This window comes from Porites lutea, chromosome 5 (genome assembly GCF_958299795.1).
Source record: "Porites lutea chromosome 5, jaPorLute2.1, whole genome shotgun sequence".
Lineage (NCBI taxonomy): Eukaryota > Metazoa > Cnidaria > Anthozoa > Scleractinia > Poritidae > Porites > Porites lutea.
In genome coordinates, this window is record NC_133205.1 from 29,020,697 (window position 1) to 29,040,677 (window position 19,981).

General features: G+C 40.2%; 1 protein-coding gene across 1 annotated transcript; it reads right to left on the minus strand.

Annotated features, from left to right (window-relative positions):
- Positions 1 to 1,935: 1,935 nt before the first annotated feature.
- Positions 1,936 to 19,977, minus strand: LOC140939174 (uncharacterized). The gene is made up of 14 exons (XM_073388735.1): positions 19,339 to 19,977; positions 16,535 to 16,765; positions 15,290 to 15,522; positions 13,850 to 14,107; positions 12,015 to 12,333; positions 10,129 to 11,155; positions 9,572 to 9,764; positions 9,140 to 9,261; positions 8,445 to 8,613; positions 8,073 to 8,258; positions 7,610 to 7,764; positions 6,884 to 7,010; positions 6,112 to 6,185; positions 1,936 to 5,224 (listed from the first exon to the last, which is right to left on the minus strand). Exons 1-14 carry the CDS (start codon positions 19,805 to 19,807, stop codon positions 2,455 to 2,457), a joined length of 6,333 nt encoding a protein of 2,110 aa, XP_073244836.1. The 5' UTR covers positions 19,808 to 19,977; the 3' UTR covers positions 1,936 to 2,454.
- Positions 19,978 to 19,981: the final 4 nt, after the last annotated feature.

The window sequence follows — 19,981 nt, forward strand, 5'->3', positions numbered from 1 at the left end:
TTGACGGTAAGAAATGTCCATTTTTGACGGTTAACGGTTGATTTTGAGGCCAGTTGACGGCTGATGGTTAAGACCCTCTAGCGACATGGAAAAGCTCGATACGAGTGCAATAGAGGGTAAGGTTATTAAGTGTGTTCCCACAATCGATCAAATGTGACTGCTAAAGACAGACGGACTCCAAAACCTAGTCAGCATTGGATTGCCACCCAAAACAAAGGGAATTCAAACCTGTTAGCTTTCAAATGCAGTTGAACCTCGATTACCGTAAAATTCCGAAAATAAGCCCCTCCATGTATAAGCCCCTCCAAATATAAGCCCCCTAAGATCGTAACGCAAAAAACCCTCCGTTAAATCGCCCCTCCGAATATAAGCCCCCCGGGGGACTTGTACTTGGAATCTGCCCTCGAATACAAAGTAAAACAAAGCAAAAATGGTAAATTTCCTTTCCACTACAATCTAGCCCAACCGATTTTATAACGCAAATTTCCCTCCGTACATAAGCCCCTCCGAATATAGGCCCCTCCAAAAATAAGCCCCTCAAAAAGGGCCTTTGAAAAATATAAGCCCCGGGGCTTATTTTCGGAATTTTACGGTAACCTATTCATACCAGGGTTGCTTCACGGGGGGAGGGGGAGTACTTCCATATATGGGCTAGATAGGTATGTGCCGCCCAACAGGGTATGGTTTTTGAGGGTCTCCACCCTTATATAGGGCATCATTTTTGGCCTTTTTAGAGTTGTTATCCCAGTGTGGCTGTTAGATAGGGCACCTTTATTATATCAGCTAGCATTCACAAGTGCGTAAATTCCCAGCTACAACAGAGGCAAATTATCAGTTCAAACTGAACTTTACCTTAGAATAAAGCGATTTAAGGAAGATTCTTGTGTTTCCATTGAATTCTTAGTTTTTCCCTTAAATTGGATCTCATTTTTCAGGTTTAATTTTTCATTTCTTAATTGTCTCATCCTTAAATAGGATAGAGGTTTAAGACCCTGGGCGGCACGCACCAATCCTAAATTTTTGGGAGTACCCCCCTCCCCCTTAAACTTTCCGCTTAATACAGGAACAGACGTGAAGAATGAAGAGGATTGTAAAACATGAAATAGCCGGCACAACCTTAACGAATACCAGGGTAGGTAAAGCAGAAACAACCGTAACGCGATGTGTCGTGTCGACGCATGGTGAAAGACAATGCAACTCCCTCACCTTGAAACTAAAGCCCCTTGGAAACGGACGCAACATTCAGTTGGCAGTTGTTGCGTCCGTTTGTACGTAGCTAAAAGTTTGACCGGTTTCTAACTTTGCGCAACAACACCGACAACATGCAATAGGGTGTGCAACTGACGGGCGCAACATATACCATCAGACAATGTTGGGAGTTGTTGGCCAACAATGTTGCGTCCGTTTGCACGCGGGGGCTTAAGTTCTGAAATTATACAAATATCCACGGTATTTTTATCTTTTCACGCAACCATCCAACTAGAAAAACTTACAAGGCAACTGACTTTAAAAAAGTCAAACCAAATTCTTTATGCCACTAAACAGAATAAGGGAAAAAGTGTTGAGACACTTCCCTAAAATGGCACCTTTTCTGCATGGTAAACATCTCTATTTCTTCCCCTTTATACCCCCCCACCCCATTCCTCCCCCCCCCCCAAATTAATGTTGTATTTCAAACCCTCAAATCTTTCTTTAAAGATAGTTGTATGATAAATGAAAGACATTGTTGATAAAAGGGCCCGTTTTAGACAAGTGTGTCACTACTTTTGTCACTGATTGTAGGCACGATGCATTTCGGGTTACGTGGTCTCCCAGTCGTTCGTTTCGGATACGCCACCGAAATGCATTGACCGTCTTGGGCTTTTAACAAGTGTATTTTCCTTTGATTAATAAGTATACCTGCCACAAGCTACTACACAGGTCAAAAATCCCTTGTTTAGCTTTATTTTGTCTTTTTTAAACCAGTAAATTTTTAAAAAGGCACAAAATTGTACAAAATAAAAGCAGATAGAGAACACCATAGAAAAATAGTTATTCCATTAAAAAAGTTGCCATTGGTCAGCAAATTTAATCCCAGAAATAATTCGAAACTAAAAACGAAGAGAACTTAAGCATAACACCTTCAGAGCAAATTTCCATAGACCTTTGCATTCTTCATGAAGTCATTGTTTCTTCCCTTTTTTCATTAGAAATAATTTTTATATTCATTGACCATGTCTATTGACACACATTTTGGGAAGTAATACTGAAACACGATGAGGCTTGATAAAGAAAAACATTTCTCATACTTCTGTTACAAAAAATGTGAAAAAACTAATATCATCAGATGGAGATACTGTTTTCTTCACTCTTTAAAGGTTTAGTGCTTAATTTAATAACAGATTTTAGAAAGACTAGTCATAAAAATTGGATGACTAGCCCTTGTATCATCGATAGGAGTCACCAACCTATTGCTTAGCAATCATACTCGTTCAAGGGGGATTGACACGGTTGCGATTCCAGGCTGTCCCTGTTTGCTCTTTTCTCGAGATCATAAGAGCCTCGTCGTTTAACAAAACGCAACTGAAAGGGGCTTATCTTAACTGGCGAGTGGCTCTTCTCATTTTCCACGCTCTTCTCAATGTTTTCGCTCAATGCAATTTTTGATTCTGCACTAACTCCGTTGCCAAGCCGAGTATCTTGATCCTGTTTAAATGGAACAAGTCCGTTTTTACTCGTACTTTGCCCTTCTTCTTCACAATCTTCTTGTACAACTTCCAGTTGCTCATTTGACAACTCGAAGGATCTTTTCCTCCTACCATGGAATCGAAAATGTCGATGTTTTCGATGATGTTTGTCTACGGAACCGCTGGGAGTAGTGCGAGTCACATCGGGCTTTTCAAACGCTTCTTTCTTGTTCTTGACGAGATTTCCATCATTTCGGCTCTTAATTTGTAAAATACTTCGTCTTTTGTCAGCTGGTTTTGATTCTGACTTTGTGACAGCTGCTTCTAAAATCTGTTGTTTTCGCTCTTCAAGTGAAAGTGAAACTACCTCTTTCCTGGCTTGTAATCGTTGTTGGGACTGCTGTTTGCCAATATCCAGTAACGTCATTTTGCGACTAGTGGTTTGGGGTTCAATGTTTTCCAAAACCACGTTCTCTGATTTTCTGGAGATCTCCTTAATACTTCCTTTCTGTTCCACAAGCTTTGACTGCTCGCTATCTTGTAGAACTGAATCTTGGCAGTTTCCTTCTTCTTTCTTGATTTCCTCAGCTTTTACGTCTTCATTTGTATGTATCGAGTTCTTAAGATTATCATGATTATAGTGAGGTTCGAAGTTCTCTTCCAACTGGTTGATTTCGTTGTCCTTGACAATTTCAAACAGGTCTTCATCACTCTTATTAGGGCGAGCTAGAGTAAGGTTGATCTCTTCGTTAGCCTTCCAGTTGTCGCTTTTCTGGTCATTATCTTCTCTAGTATCCACGTTACGGCCTTCTAACTGGTCACTGCAGCTTTTGCTATCTTTGTACTCCGGAACCACTTGGTTAGATCGACTTTCTTTACTGCCTGTATCTGCATTTAAGAGTTTGGGAGGCTCCTTAGTACTTATTTTCTCCTTAGCTGTTGAAGATGATTTTCGTCCTTGCAGTTTAGAATGGGTTCCTAACGATTCTCTGCCCTTTCCCTTCTCGGAGTCTTGCCTCGAAGATGGGATACGTGCACGTCCAGGGTTCCTTGCTTGAGCTGCCTTCTTATTATCGTCGCTGATAGACGACCGCAAGGACCTTGGCTTGGGCTGGATACTTTCCGTGTTCTTGACCCCCTTTTCCATATAGTCAACACTCTTAGATTTTTTTGTAGGAGGTCGAGTCTTGGGCCTTACCGAGTCCAAACTTTTAGTCTTATAAGCAGGTTGTTTCAAAGCTGGAGGTTTCTTACCAACAGAAGATTCTCGTTTGTTGGATGTAACTTGTCGTTGATTGACGCTCTCCGAAACACGTGAGCTGTTTTCTGGTTTCTGGCGCTGGGCACGAGTCTTAACCGAGTTACCTCTTTGGTTGCTGGTTTTCTTTGGAGCCGTCTTAGAACTTGTTTTCGGGACTGTGCTAGACGTGTTTTGTTTTGTCTTCATAGCGCTTTCTTGTACTCTCTTGGCACTCAACGACGTGGTCACATCAAGGCTATTTGCTTTGGTAGCTTTTTCGTGACTTGAACGACCAGTGGTTGTTGATATCCGTTTAGAATTTTCGTTTAAACTCTTAGCTTTCCCTAACTGTTGTGGTTTTCGTCTCGATGGATGCATGGCAGGTTTGAAAGCGCTCTTATGACCTGCTCCTTCACGTAGATTATAACGTCTCCCACTCTTAATACCTTCCTCTTCACTTTCAGATAACGAATCGCTGCTATTGTCCTGAATTAATAAATCTAAAGTTTCACACAAAGACTCCAACTCCACGTCCCTGTGTTTGTCTGAAATTTCGTTGACTTTCTTACATTCAGATTCATTCCTAACGTCCTTTTCGAAATCCGATTCTTTTTCCGACTCAGTAGAACTGCCCATAGTTGCGAGCATATTGCCCAGCAGAGAAGAAAGTTCGTCTGCTTCCTCTAGCACAGCTTCGCGAGGGGACTGGACTGTCTGGCGCTCGGCGGAATATGGTCTAATACTTCGAACATCAGGAATTTCTTCTCCATCTGACAGGCCTATACTTTGCCGCGTATGGGTCTCCGCAGTAGAAGTAGTTTCCACGTTTAACGGGTTCTCCATGACTAGATCGCAGGCCGTTTCCAGTTCTTTTACACCTCGTTGAGAGAATCTTCTTGTAAAGGGCGACAACGGAATAGAATTCTCTTCCCCTTTTTGCGGGGAGGTAAATAGAACGTTTTCACTCAGCGAACGACGTAAGTTTCTGGCGGGTTCGTTTTCCCTTTCCTGGTCGAAACGAGAGCGATCTTTCTGGAAATCATCCTGCGACTGCTTGATATCTTGCCTTAGAGAGCTTGATTCTTCGACTGATCTTCGTAAGTTGTTGACTTCGTCAACTGAGACGGTTCTACGTAGAAAATTTGGTTTTTCATTCCTGTCAGAACTCAGTCTCCTTGTCTTAGAACGTGATGAAATAAGAGCTTCCTTAAGTTCCAATATTTTTTCTGCCAAATCTGAAGAGCTACTTTTCCGTAAATTCGGGTGATCAGCTTTTCCTGAGCTATTTCTTTCTTCTTGCCTTTTCTCATCAGCAACGCTAGAGACAAGGAAGAAGAAAATAAAAAGTAATGAAACTAGGGGAACATGTAACCTACTTTGGCGGAGAGAGGAAAAGCTGGTAAGTAGGACAGCGCGCGACAAAGAGCATATTAAGTGAGGAATAGGACTGGCCAGACTATGGTGGTCTTTACTCTAGAGCCTAAATAAGCTAAGAAATATTTCAAGACAAGTAAATTTTAAATTCTTCAAGTAAAGAAAGCTTCACACCCAACCTATCTTTTTTACTTCAGGTTTACTTAAGCCTATTTTCCCACTCAACATAATTAACATTGATTGCGGACATGCTTCGCCTTTCTTAAAGCTTAGAAACCGCAAGTTCGCTAAGTCGGTTTTAAGGATGGTTTTCACGTCACTTGAAACTTTCTTGAATGGTTTCAAGTTTCCGACTTTAATGAGATGCAAAGTAAAGTTACTTGAAATTTTACTTAGGTCTTCACACACGCATATTTGGCTAAGTAAAACTTAGCAGCTCTTAAGTCTTACTTAACAGCCTAGTGTAAAGACAGCCTATGTGAAGACGTATGCAGCGTTCCAATTATGACTTGGGTTTTCCCATATTGGACTCCAGCACCCACAGAGGCTCTAGAGAAAGCTCATAACCGCAATATTTATGAAGCCAGTCAGGTTTTTGGTTTTGACAGTATTAAACTAAAAGATGAAAACATAAACTACTGAACAGACACCGTAAGCCCAATCACGGAATTTTCAATTTAAACTGTAGGACCCTTGCTTTCGCCCTTGAGGTTCACCGACTAATTAAAACCATTCTCCTCCTTAATTATGATCTCAGTAACTTTATGAGGCAGATGTTTGGTTGATCACCTCTTCATTCACTTTTTTTTTTACCTGATTGTTGCTACCTACCATAGGTACTTGTTAAGCAACAGTAAAGGCGCCTCGATTTGCTTGGATAATGGAAAAATAACAAAGCTCCCAACCTGAAAAAACAGAACAAAGAATACCGTATGCATGTTAGTTCGCTTCCTTTGCCAAGATAAAACTAAAAAAAAGGATTACTAAAAGTTCTTTTTTTTCAGTTGACTTGACAGGGGTCAACCCATCATTATTTCTGATGTCGCCAAGTAGATATGGACCGTTTTTACAAATGGGATTTTTATACTTTTTATAATGTTTAATGTTTACATAGTTAGTATTTGTGTATTTTCCGTAAGGGCACACTTAATTTGGAGCCTCGCTCTGTTGTGTGTCCCGCACCTTCGTCCCTCGTTTTTATGTCTTGTTCAAATGTATTTTTTTCCCCTAGTCTTTTTAGTATTTTACTGATGATGGCGAAAGCGATTAAATAATAAATAGACAGTGGGAAACTGCATCAAGTTAAAGTTCACGGGAGGAAAGGATTCTTTTTGTCATAAAAGCACTCACTAGCGGTTTATTCTTCAAGCCTTGGTTGTTCAAACGCTTTGAAAAACGCTGTCCACTGGATAAATCACTAGCCAACGGAAGACCATCATAATGGAAACCAATTGGGTTATCCACTGCATAGAGATGAGTTATCCAGGTTTCGAAAAACTGTGCCGTGTCCAGCGCTAAATAAAATGACGGGATACATATACTCTACTGTCTCAGATTTCAGTAGGAGGCGCACCTATCCACAATCATTTCAGGTTATAGTTACCTCCATCCAGCCGCATGCCGTCATGAATGATTTGGCGTTTCTCATTGTCCACACGTGTTTTCTGAACTTCACTCTCCTATTAAATATCCTGTAGTACTTTTCCTCATTTGGATGCTTTTGTATTTGTCTGTAAATATAAAATGATGACATCACTGACCAAAATACACTTGGTTGCTGTGGTAACCATTAGCACCAGTACAAAATTATTCCTTTCAAGTGGATTAACAAAAATGGGTTCCTATTAAAGCCAAAACGAGAGTGATAGTACATTATTCAATTCCCAATAATAATATTGTCATAATGTAAACAATTCCTGTTAGGCTGAAATTTGCCAGTTAGGCCCCCTCTATACAAGATCCTGTTTAGCCTAAAATTTGAAAAAGGTTCTACTTTCTAAAAGCTATAAAAAAAATTCTGTACACTCTTGATCAAATAAGTTGTTTGAACATTTAGGATCTCTTTGGAGACATAGGTGCTTCAAGGTATTGGTATGTAGGTTTTACCTAAGGAATGAGATGAATATCACTAAACCAGCTACAATGTATTGAAAATCATATATAGGAGCTGCTGAATAAAAAATTAAATGAAAAAAGATCATGGCAGTAGTGCAATGGTCTTCTTTCATTTAGTTCTTGACTCCACCGTTCCTATATAATATTTTTATATATTGTTCATTATTTCAAGCTCCAAAATGGTATCCGTCAAATTAGCAAAGATGTGTCTCACCTGAAAATACCTATCATGTACTTGATAGATTCCCAGGCTTTTTGGGCTGTAGTGTCGTTCAGTAGATTGGTTAAGTTTTCCTCTAGCAGTTCTGTCGACAATGTCACTGATGAGCGGCGAGACGATTTAATAGCTGGGCGTTCCTTGCCTGTCTCCTTCAAAATGAACAATTGGAAAATCCTGTCATTCATCTTTACAGATAATAAATTTGATTTGGCTCGGCTGAAACTTGTACGTGTGCATGCATGGCCAAAAATGCTTTAGTTTGTTGCAGGCTCGGGCAGAAAGAGAAGAGTACTGAGATACAGTGCTTCGTCAAACGTTCCTCCCCCACGTGCATGGAGGAGCAACACTTGACGAAGCCCTAAAAATTTTTGCCTGGGAGGCTACAACGAAAGCTACACTTTGTATGTCAGCGCTTTCCATCTGCAAAGAAAAAAATTGAAGTATTTATTTTCCCTACCTGCCATTTTTCTTTTAAAATTTTCAGGGGTTCACTTGGCGCTTTGTCATTTTCCGTATTAGCCTCTACCATGGCTGCAATGGGTGTTTTTTGCCAAATGGGAGAACTAAAGTCTACAGTTGGTTTTCCATTCGGGGAAGAAGGCTCTTTTTCAGCGCAGACCGTATTGTCTTTATAGCCCTGCAACTTAAAAATTAAAAAAAAAAAGCACATAAAACAAAACTGAACTGTAGGGGTCTACTTTGTCTTTATTTATTTAATTAATTTTATTTTTATTACTTTCATGTTACTTCTATAGATTACCGTATCAAACATGACAAGTGGGATTACTCAAATAATTTACAGACTGTTTTGAAATACACATTTTAGTACCTGGAACTTTAATCTTTCCAATGAAGGTGAACTTCTCAAATGTTTCTGTTCTTTAGTCTTCAGCTGCAATGGTAGAGTCTGTTTCAGGTCAGTAGAATCGCTTACTTTCCCATCTTGCCCCTCACTGTTGCTGTAAAGATTACGCGGTCTTCCTTCAGGACCATCAACGCTACAAGAAAAAGCATGATAGTAATGAGAATGGTAGGTGACAATAAGCCTGCGCTTTAATGGTCAAAATGCCTAAGTATTCGTTCTGCTCCTGCTAACTTGTTGAGCGCTTTCCATTTGGAAAATTTGGCCTAGTTCACGCTCTTTTCAAATTATGCCCAAGGTTTACTCCACAAAAGAGTGAGATGAAAAGATTTTGCCCCTTCTTCAGACTCTCATCTTTTTTCTGTTTGCAAATATTTTCTTAATCGTTTTTCCTCAGGTGGACAAGCTAAACGCCTACATCAAGTTATCTTACGCCACCTGCGGGTAGAATTTCAGTCACTTACTAAAACTGATTTACAAAAGATTTCGCAAAACTTCCGTCACTCTGTTCCTCGAACTGAGTGACGGATTACACGATAATACAGGGAGCTATGCTTTATTCTTAGCAACCCCCACCACTACCCCACACTGAGGAACAAGAACTTTAAAGTTTCTGGCTGACTGTCAAAAGAGGATCCACTTATCTATAAGTAGGTCTTTACCTGTCAGGTGGTCTTTTCAACGGCGTTACGTCTCCATTCATGTTGCTTATCTGGCTTTTCATGTCGGTCAAGGTATTATACCGGTGAATCACATCACGAACGCGACCGCTACCTCTTCCAAGCTGCAACGAGAAGGAACAGGTCATAATTATCACAGAATCAAACCCTTTTTACAATAAGAGCTAAAATAAACTTAATGGGAAAGTCTGATAAGTCTTGTCAATGACAAAAACAGCACTTATATCAAATTTACCCTTAGTTAGTTTACAGCAGTAAAACGGAAAAATGGCATAACTTAGAGGCCCAGTTAAGCTAGCAATCTTTTCTTGTGGAATTGTTCCGCTAGACAGTTAAGCTTCCATTTGGAAAGATTTAAGAAAGGACCTGTCATTCTCTTCGAAGAAATGAGCTTATACCTTATTTATTTCTTACCCATGATCCTGTTCGGTCCAGGCCTTTCTTGGGCATTAGCCCGTCAATCAAAAGCGGTGTTGCCATTAGCAACATGGCAGCGTCTCGAACAGCTGACGTCACACTACGATCGTGCATCTTTTCATTTTCCTTGTCTGATTCAGGGCTGAGTTTGGAAAGTACTGGAATGGCTCGTTTAGCTGAGGGTGATATCCTATTGACAAAAAGTAAGTTTTGTTAATAACTCTACAACAACTGCAACGCTTCAAATGCGATACGCTTCTAATGTTTTCAGCTGCGCGCAAAAATAAAAAGTCTCATAAAAGGAATAGGTATCAGTGGAAACATGTGCCACATCCACTTGCTTGAGATCCATTTTTTCACACTAAACAAAGGATTTTTCTCTTTGGGTGTGTGCGCGAGAGAAGTGCTCTGAACTGATTTAAATATTCACACCTACTAACCTATGAAGCCTTCCGAGCAAGCTTTATAATTATGGCAAGCGAAGCGAGGCGCGAGAGAACAAGTGTGATACGTGGCGAAGCAAATGAAGACCTTGCTCGCAGGGTAACACTTACTTTGCTATTTCATCCAGCAAGCTCTGTTTCTTGGATTTCTTGTTTGCTGGTGTAGTTTGCGCTTTATTATGGAGATTGTTCACGTATTCCCTTCTCTTTATGTCATCTTCGTGTTTTTTCCTTGCCTTCTCATTTTCTTCCTTTTTCTTCTTCTCCTCTTCATGTTTCCTTTTCTCCTCGTCCTTTTTCCTTTTTTCTTCTTCCTTCCGTTTCTTTTCCTCCTCCTTATGCTTCTTTTTCTCTTCATCTTTCTTCAACTTCGCCTCTTCTTCAAGTTTCTTGTTCTCGGTTTTCATTTCTTCCTCTTTCTCTCTCGATTTTGAGTCAAAAGGCTTGCCTGCATTTCCTCTGTCATTTGTCATGCCATTGCCAATGACCTCGCCTTTAGATCTTGCTTCCATTTCTCTGATGATATCCCGAGCCGACCTACGTGTGTACTGCTCTCTCGAAAATGATCCAACGCGATTCCTATTCCAAGAATCGTCCCTGGCAAAATTTGGACGTGTCTCAGATTGCTTATCATCTTCCTTATGTCTCACTTTAACAAGTTTCACGTCTTTATCGGAATAATGATCTGAATCTTCGGCTACCTTGCGTTTCGGCTTGCTCTTCCCAAACCCAAAGAATCCTTTCTTCCGTTTCTCTTCCTTTGGAATGTCCAGATTCTCTTTCGCCATTGTTCTCTTTCTTCCTCCCTTTTTTCTTTTACCTTTTAGTTCATCACCTGAACTTCCAGCTGTAGATCTTCTTCCCCGTACTGTCTTTGGACTACCTATCCGTACCTGCCTGGGTTCCTTTTCAAAAACCTCGTCATCACTCGCCGCCGAACTAGCCGTTAAAGCACTGTCACGGGGTACAGACCGCGCGGACGACAGTGCCTTGTGTGAAACCAGATTTTCCACACTGGACCCTGAAGTTGATCTTATTCTACTCTCCCCAAGATCCGAAGCCAGATTCGCTCGACCCCGCTTGCGACCTTTCGACGATGTAAACTTTGCCCCTGTGCTGATTCTCCTACGACGAGACGCTTTTAAAAAGAAAGCAAATACAAATTCTGCTTTAAAATTCGTGTTGGAGCTGAGGAAACCTATGTTTAAGTGGCAAGCGATCGATAAAACAAATAGGGATGTCCCTCGTCTGCGTGATAAGGGAAGATTAAAGGGAGCGGAAGAGGAGGGTGGGGGGGGGGGGGGGGGGAGGGCAGCGAATACAAAAACGAAAGAGGTGCTACCAGAAAAAGTCACTCTGGCTTTTCCCGTTCTCGTTTTTTGCCGCTACCTTCTCCTTAAAGCTGGCCACAAAGGAGAAAATTCCAACAGAGAAGCTGACTAAAGTTTTTGTACTGTATGAGAGATGAAGATTTTTGGCGCACTTGAATCGTTGCGAATTTTAGAAACAGCTTCAAAAGCTCGTGTACAACATATCACTTTAACAAAAACATTGCGTTCACATCCTTCCGTCTGCTTTAGGTAGGTGTTGCAAAGAATGCCAAGTAAAACGTGGTTGCAAGAAATAAGTACGAAGTCGGCAAATCTTCAACATACGTCAATCACGGAAGTTACAAACTATCTAGCGTTACAGTCATAAAAAAAGAAAGGCAAGGGGTGAACATCATTTTCTGGCGTCCTTCCACGTTTCTTGAAATTGCCGTTAACCTCTTTATTAAAAACCGAGGGGGAAACTGGGCCGAGTTAACTTGCGCAAAGACTTCTGGGACTGTTACTAGAAACAGGAAAAAAATTGGCCAATAGTTGACCAGTGGGTACCCAGTAACTATCCCAGAAACAATTGCGGGATGCATTTCGGTTCCAATTCCCTTCTCGTTTCTTAAGTGTTGTTTTAACAGGACATTTATATTTACATGATAGGAAAAAGGGCTTTGTTACCTTTGTTGTTGACGGCTGTCTGTGGGCTACCGATGCTGAAATCAGCGTTAACCGCATCATCCGTGTCATACAGATGATACACTTCTCGAATCTTCTTGTGTGTAATGTGCAGATAACGCGTGCTCGGGTTAATGGTGTATTTCCCGTGATCTTTGTGCAGATTCTCAGCGCTTGTACCAGACAGCAAGCGATAGATATTTTCTCGCTCGCTGAGAATTTGAAGTGGGGGTTTGTCCTGTGCAAATGAACGGATCATCCATGCCGCATCCAGTGCACTTAAAACACCGCGGGCGCATCCAGATCCTGTTGGCCAAAAAGGCTACGAAACATAAATAGAGAATGCAATTAACGAACAAGTGTGCGGAGATCATTGATATTTGGCATCGGTCGCTGGAAAAAAAATGATTGAAAACCCTGAGAAAGACTTCTCTGTATATTGTGTGTGAAAGAATATGAAAAAAACGTATTGTAAAGTATTTTGAAAGTACTTTTTAATATTTGTCTCATCTTTTAAGTTTCGTTTTTGTTTCATTAAGTGGGTCAAGGTTAATCTTTAATTTTCCACACACGTATTTTCCTGTTTTCATCTTGGGTTTTTACTTGTACTTGAATTTTTGCTTAGTTCACGAATTTACTTAATGCCATTTTAGGAATATTCTTCGCTTGCCACTGTCAAACGTTTTTAATAGGTGGTCGTGCTTGTGATGTTAGAGCTGACCTTGGTTCGTTGTCTCGTTGAAGTTCCTGTTTGGGTTTGTTAACCGACGTTTTGGTTTTTCATTGGTTTGTAGCTTCTTGCGGATCGCAACCATGTAGGTTCAATAAAACCAAAACATTACCAACACCGACTTTAAACTGTTTTCATTCCCACGGTCAGCTAACCCAAACATGTCCAGCTTTGGCTATAAAAACCGCCACTATTTGACTAGTTAGTAAGGATTGAGTAGAGAAGAAGAGTAAGAAGATTAAGAAGATTAAGATTGTTAGCAGAATTCAAAGAGGAATAAAGACCAAGATGTAAGTCAGATTCCTGGTACCTCATCGTGTAGCGAGCGAGTTGCTCGAACACACCCCCTGCAAAGGATAAACCTGCCCGTTAAAAATGCTTAGCTTAAAGAACCACTTGAGTGTTTATCAGAAACCTATAGAAAGTTTATTCACAGGTTAATTTATTCCCCATGACCGCAAAGACTGAATAAACTTCTTTCTGAGACCCTCTGAACAAAGTTGACTGATAACAGATTACGAGTTTCTACTTTCATGTATAAGCAAGCTAAGAAAAGTATTAGGCAAGACAAAATTAAGCGTTTAACTTTCGTTAGCCCTCCTCGTTGGGCTCCTCCCGTTTTGGTGTCCGTATGCGTCTTGGTAGTAAATTGGGTGAAAAATCGAAGTTGATTGACACCATGATAAGTGATGAAAAACACCCTTTACACAGGAACACCAAAGAATGGGAAACCCATCGAACTCGAAAATCTGTGGGTATGGGTAACTTCATAAATGCACAGGGAGCCCTGTACGAAGTGTATCATTGTACTTTATAACAGCCGAATAGCTTTCAATAGCCGTTTGTTCAGTACATGAAAAAGATGACAATCTTTCGGCTTTGCTAAATGGATTGATTACGGTAACCATGAGTTACCCCGTCCCGAGCCTTACAATAGGCTGATTTAGCAACAGAACGGGAACGTCAGTTGACGACCGCGCGCGCAAATCAAACAACCTGCTTGACCAATGGCAGAGCGGCAAATTGGGCACCGGAAGTCGAGTTTAGTCCTTTCCCGTCGTCAAATGACGTTCTCGTTCTGTTGCTAAATCAGCCTAATAAGTCTTACCTCCAGTAAACTGTCTCCAACAAGTGCCACTAAAAGTTTACTTCCTTTCCTTTCTATGATCCTGGCTGCATGTTCAGCTTTCTTGATAGAAGTGAAGTCAAAAGCAGCAATGTCTGGTTGATTATTCTTCAACACCTTCAGTTCTAAGTTCTTCAGCGTCCCTTCAGTAGCGTATTTAACCACGTCAGTCACGTATTCGAGCAGTTTAGATTGATCGATGTTTGCCGGAGCAAGAAGTTTTGATGGTGGACTAAAATCCTGCGTAGGGAAACAAAATGGTGATGTTTACACAGTGACCGATTAGGATTTACACAGTAAAATAATGTTGTTATTGTAGTTGTGCGTGACCTTTAGACTGGACCTCAAGTTCTAGCGTGAGAAAACAGCTGACATTTAATTTCCCGAGACTACCAATGGTTTCGATCGAAATGACGTCTGGGGAACAACTGCAGAAATTCCATACTGATGACGAGTCAAGAACCAAATATGGGAAGTTCTTCTGATTAGTGGGAGCAAATTGTTTAAAACCTGATAAGTATAGATATTAACACTGCAAATACAAAGGGAGGCACGTATGGATAAACTTGAAAACTTGTTAGTCCAACAGTTTTTAAATTCAAAGTTCATTGCCGATGCTGTTTGTAATGTTTGATACTATGCTCAGGAGACATAATTGTTTGACACGAAACTGTGATTTTGTCAGTTTGGAAAGAAATTTCTCAAGTTCCATGGCGAATAAGGACGCTTAACTAATATTATATTCAAAATGAACTAGCCCGCAGCCGGGACACAGTCCCTTCTTTGAGTTATAAAGTTCTTTAGTTGATTGCTGAAGTTCTTTCACTCGTGTCTCGAGATGTCTTAAGTCTCTTGGGCATAATCCAAGGTTAAACAAGGCCAGCCAACACTGATATTTTTCAGGAATGGCTTCGTTAATTTGAGTGTGGTGTTTTGAAGTAGGCGTGCTTGGGATTGAAGCTGACCTTGGATTTTGTCCAAGCCAGAGTTGCTGTTTTGGTTTACACTCCAACTTCAAGCAACACCGTCAAAATTTCCTTGGTTACTTATACTTGTTCAAAAATGTCGGTTTACTTTCATCCACTTTGACGGGCAATAGGAAGTCCACAAACCAAAAATGCTTTAATTGAAAAACTCTCTCGAACAACAAGCTCAAACGTAAACGTTGTCTACAAATTAGCTAATAAGTCGCCAGTAGTTCAGTAGATCTGACAAATAGCATGAAATCAAACGTTCTCTGATCGAGTACTCTCCGCTTGACGAGCGAGTGGTGAATTTGCTAAGCCAAATCAGTTGAAAAAAATTTTTTTTTGTCTTTTTTCCCTCCTTTGACGCAGTAACAAAGTGGGGAGAAAAGATATCGCCTATAAAGAGCTTCATAGTGGCCTTACATAGACAAAAGCAAATAACTTCGAACATTACCTCCTTTAAGGCGCCTCTTTTCAGTAAGCTCGCCTTTCCGGCCGTCATTACAAAATAATGTGTTTCGTCTTTATAGTAAACAATATTTTCCAGCTTGATTCCCTTCTGTTCAAGCAAGTTGTCAAAAAACTGCGGGTTAAACTGGTATGCAATTCCACTGATCTCCTGTACGTTAGCTTCTTCTTCAGTTCCATGATTGACAAAGTTAGCTGTTATGCCAATGGCCAGTGTGCCTATTTAAAATTAAAAAATAAATAAATGAATAAAAATTAAAGGAAAGAGGGAAACTGTTTGATTCCAAAGCAGTGGTTTGAATTTAACCAAGCTAACAACAGATGGCGGGTTCCTGAGGCTGCATTGCAGTCATCAGAACATGGTCACGTGTGTTATACCAGCCGCACTGTAGCGTGTTAGCTTCTTGCAGTATCGTCAGACTAGGGAGCTTTTAAAAGCAATGACGACAGTAACGTCAACGAGAACGCAAAACGGCAAGAGGCTTAGGGCCTGTTTACATGGAGGGGGGACCCCGGAAACCCGCTTAGGTGGGGTAATCCGCCTGTCCGAAATATAACGACTCTCACTTTAATTTGATCACGTTTACATGATAGGTAGGGTGAAAAAAAGGCAAGAGGCAAGAGGCTTAGGGCCTGTTTACATCGAGGTGGGGGACCCCGGAAACCCGCCTGTCCGAAAAATAATGACTCTCATTTTAGTTTGATCACGTTTACATGATAGGTGGGGCGACCCGCCAAAATAATTTATGCCAAATATCACTTCAAAAATATAACTATCACTACCCGCCACATGTTACCTCACCTACCTGGGATCCCCACTTCCATGTAAACAGGCCCTTAGATTAGCAAAACAACAACTCTGCACGTGCATCACGCTTTTTTGTCCATTTCTTTTCCATCACTGCACGACTACAACTGGTGAAAATTGCCATCATTTCACGAACTGATCGAGATGAATTAGCGCGATAGTGTTTGAAGCAGCGTGTATTCACTTTTTAAGTGACGTTTTCGTAGCCGTAGCCGTCGTCGTTGCTTAAGCTCCTTATTCATTGGGGTGTGATTCGTCTTTCCTCAGCTGCCTCCCCCCCCTTCCCACCTTTTTAAACCGCTTTGTGAGCGTCAAGACCGTCAAGGGTGCCTGACTGCTTGGTTTGGGCGGACGGAATGATCGTCCCACCGCCTTAAGTGAAGGACCAGGGGCAGCCTGTGAGCAGTATTATTTCGAGCTCACCTCTCATTTCAATTTGTTGAAATCCAGGAAGGACATTCTTCTTTCCATCAGCTCCTATAAGAACGTCAAATTCAAACGAACTGACAGGGTGGTTTTCCGGGGACACCTGACATTTCCATCCGTCCTCCAGTGACTTCGGCTCCACCACTTGTTCAAATGTAACGCCAGTGTACAGCTTGGCACCAAAGATGAGCGCAGTTTTGAGGAGACTGGCTTGGAGACGACTAATGCCTGGAATAGAACCGAATGAGTACAAAAGATGAACAATGCATTGTGTTTGTGGCTTTGAAATTACCTTGCCTGAAAGTTAGTTATATCCAGTGGGTACCTTTTTTTTTTTGTCTAGTTGATTGAGGTGGCTCGATAGGGTTTTTCAGGGCCAACACCTCCCAAGTTTAAGCATAAACTACGTCACCATTACCAACGATTTGGAAAAATTACCACCACAGATGTATTAGATAAAGATGAAAATTTGTTATAAACAGGGTTACAATGACATCGGAGTTGTCATAGCAAAGAAATGGGCGCTATTAGCTATTTTACTTGCAGGCGTATATTTCTCGGCACGGGAAACAGTCCTTCCAAACTCCGCGTTCACGGGAACGTTTTCCTCCATAGCCTCCTCAATGTTCGTGAAGTTTAAGCGAAATCTGTAAGAGCGCTATCGAGATATTTTGGGGTGACGTTTTCATGGTTAGAAATACAGTAAAAACTGGACAATCTCGATTTTCGACCGTTACCTGTAGAAAACGAAGCGCTTTTGAAATGAAATTTCACTTCATAGTAGCTTCAATCTTTTTAAAACCGTGTGTGAAAGATCATGGAGATAGCTCTAGCCGATTGCTAGACTTGATGAAGGAATTGATTGAATGTATCGAGGTGCTCTTGTTAGCGGTTTTGTAAACATTTTGGTCTACTTTAACAAGTAAGCGAATAATTTTAAAACTGCTCGATAGATTTTCTTAAAAATTTGAGATTATTGAGATTAACCGTCTTTTTGTATGACCTTTGAGTTTCAGGATTATTGATATATTTTAAGGCAGTAAAATAAGGGCTACAATTCGCTAATTTTTTAACAGAAATTTCGTGTTTACTATTCAGGGGTTTGTTTCCAAGCCTTTCATCGCAGAAAACTTCAAATAAAGTAAAACAGTGCGCGCAGTTACCAACATTTCACTCATATTTCCATTCTTGGATTGGGCCTTTATGGTGCAGAAACAATTCAACACAGTGTTTAATGCGACTGCAATTTTTTTGTTCCTCCTCCTTTTCTCATTTTTCTTTGTTTCACTGCGTTTTATTGCACTGGGATCACATAAAAACTGACTTGAATATAATATATAAATAACATAACATAAACAAAATGATACAATCAACAAATATAAAAAACCAACTCGAATTAAAAATAATACGAGTGCTTTCAGTGGCAATTCTTAGAGAATGTAAAAGTTGATGGAATAATTACGCATAATACCTGTGGAAAGGGCAAGTTCAGTGAAACGCTGTTCACTGAAAAGCAAACCGTCAAAACACACAAATGAGATGCAAAATGAAAAGAAAATAATCTTTTGTCAGGGAAACTGAAAATAAAACATCAATGAATATGAAATATGCTAATTTTAGAAAACTGTAATTGTTAATAAATGATAATTAAAATATTTAAAAACCCGCAACTATCTTTTTGAGTGCTGTAGACTAAAAAATTAAAAGCTCAGCGAAATTTTCGCCTGACTTTGTTTTATTTTTGGTCAAAAGATGCACGAGAAAATGAAGTTCTTCTGTGTTCCCACTCTTCACTCCAATCTCAATTTTTTGGTGTTATTTTTTTTCTTTTTTTTTTTTGTTCTCTACTAATTACCAGTATAACATAACATGTTACCGGCGTTCCGGTCGTTGGAGGAAAAACAAAACAGCTGTTTTTATAGAGAGCAAAAGATGATAAACTCTCAATAAGACTATGGTACTTAGGGTAAGTAATCACTCGTGGACTGAAAGTTAAAAAAGTTGGCCGGGAGATGAGGAAGTTGTAAGACGGATTTAGACCAACACTCTGATGCTGTAACCTCACAAACTATAAATATTTGTTGTGTTTCAAACTATAAATATTTGTTGTGTTTAAATCTGATATAACGTTCAGTCTACAACACAAATCCCATTTAAAATAGAATGTTTTGGTATTCACAACGGTATGATAAACAATTCTGGCATAGGCATAATACAAAATGATGTTATCAGGGATTAAAAACGCTTATCGAATTGCTTAACGAGATTCGCTGAGATATGCCTTACAATTATTGAAGAGCGCGAATTTTATACACTTCACCTTAAAAGCCATGTTAAACATCCAATTCCAAAGATATTCGAGGAACAAATACGTGACTGACTGTATTGCTTCATAATGATTTTATGAGTTGACGATTCTAACATAAATTGTCACCGGACTATTCTAAAAGTATGTTTGGGCTTTGTTTAGTACAGTGATTACAATAAGCAGGAATAAAATTGTTTGGGAGACACAAACGCTGTGGCATAAAAGGCTGTATACTTTCAAAACGTATGATAAGTAACAATATTTTCAATCGACGCCGAAAGGAAATGATATTGTATGATCATATTGCCCTCAACAATCTTATTTCAAGGCGAGATGGATGAAGACATAAAAACACTGGACAGATTAGTTAGTATTCGCCTTTAAATCAATTAATTTACAGATACGTCTGTCAATCAAGTCTTAGGTTTGTAAGAAAATACGACAAAACCTGCGAAAACACAAAATGCAATATAAGCACTTTAAACATACTTACTGATGTGATCGATAGACCCAGAACAGAACTTCCCGTAAAATTTCTTTGCTCCGAGCGACCGAAAGTCGGTGAGTAGAAAGGGCCACAAGTGTAAAACATTATTTCGCGTGAATGATTCTCTTTTCTCCACAATCACAACTTGTGAGCCCAACAAAGCAACTTCAATTGCTGTCCTCAACCCGATTGGGCCTGCACCGATTACTAACACTTGAGTGTCTTCGCAAATTTTTCCTTTACCATATTCCTTCTGGTTAGCACGACAATCAAGCAGTTCCCAAAGAGATTTGCACCTCCAGGACTGGAGTTTGCCTTTTAGTAACGAATAGAACTCTCGCGGGTTTTCGGTTTTGATTCCGAGAAGTTTTACCAGCCGATGGAACGTGTGTGTGATTTCGGGACAGTCTTCAGCGTCCATGAACTTGAAAAACAAATCTTCGGCCGTTTCTTTAGATGTGCTGGTATTTTCCATAGTAATTTTAGTCTAAAATGTACGTCGTTAGTCTTCATACGGGTTTAAAGTTAAATGAAGCTTCTAAAATTAACAGGCACCAAGACAACCGAACGCTCATCAAGAAATTCAAAACACATCGCAACGGATCAACATTTCAAATTCAGTGGCAGTATAAAGTGTCACGTCTGTTTA

What these genes read in the sequence shown, in the direction of transcription:
- LOC140939174 (XM_073388735.1), bottom strand. Translation starts at nt 19,807, where the DNA reads ATGGAAAATACCAGCACATCTAAAGAAACGGCCGAAGATTTGTTTTTC. An exon ending in TCAACAAATTGAAATGAGAG is followed by an intron (nt 15,523 to 16,534) that starts GTGAGCTCGAAA and finishes AATTTTAAATAG; the next exon opens with GCACACTGGCCATTGGCATA. An exon ending in TTGCTTAACAAGTACCTATG is followed by an intron (nt 5,225 to 6,111) that starts GTAGGTAGCAAC and finishes CCTTGTCTCTAG; the next exon opens with CGTTGCTGATGAGAAAAGGC.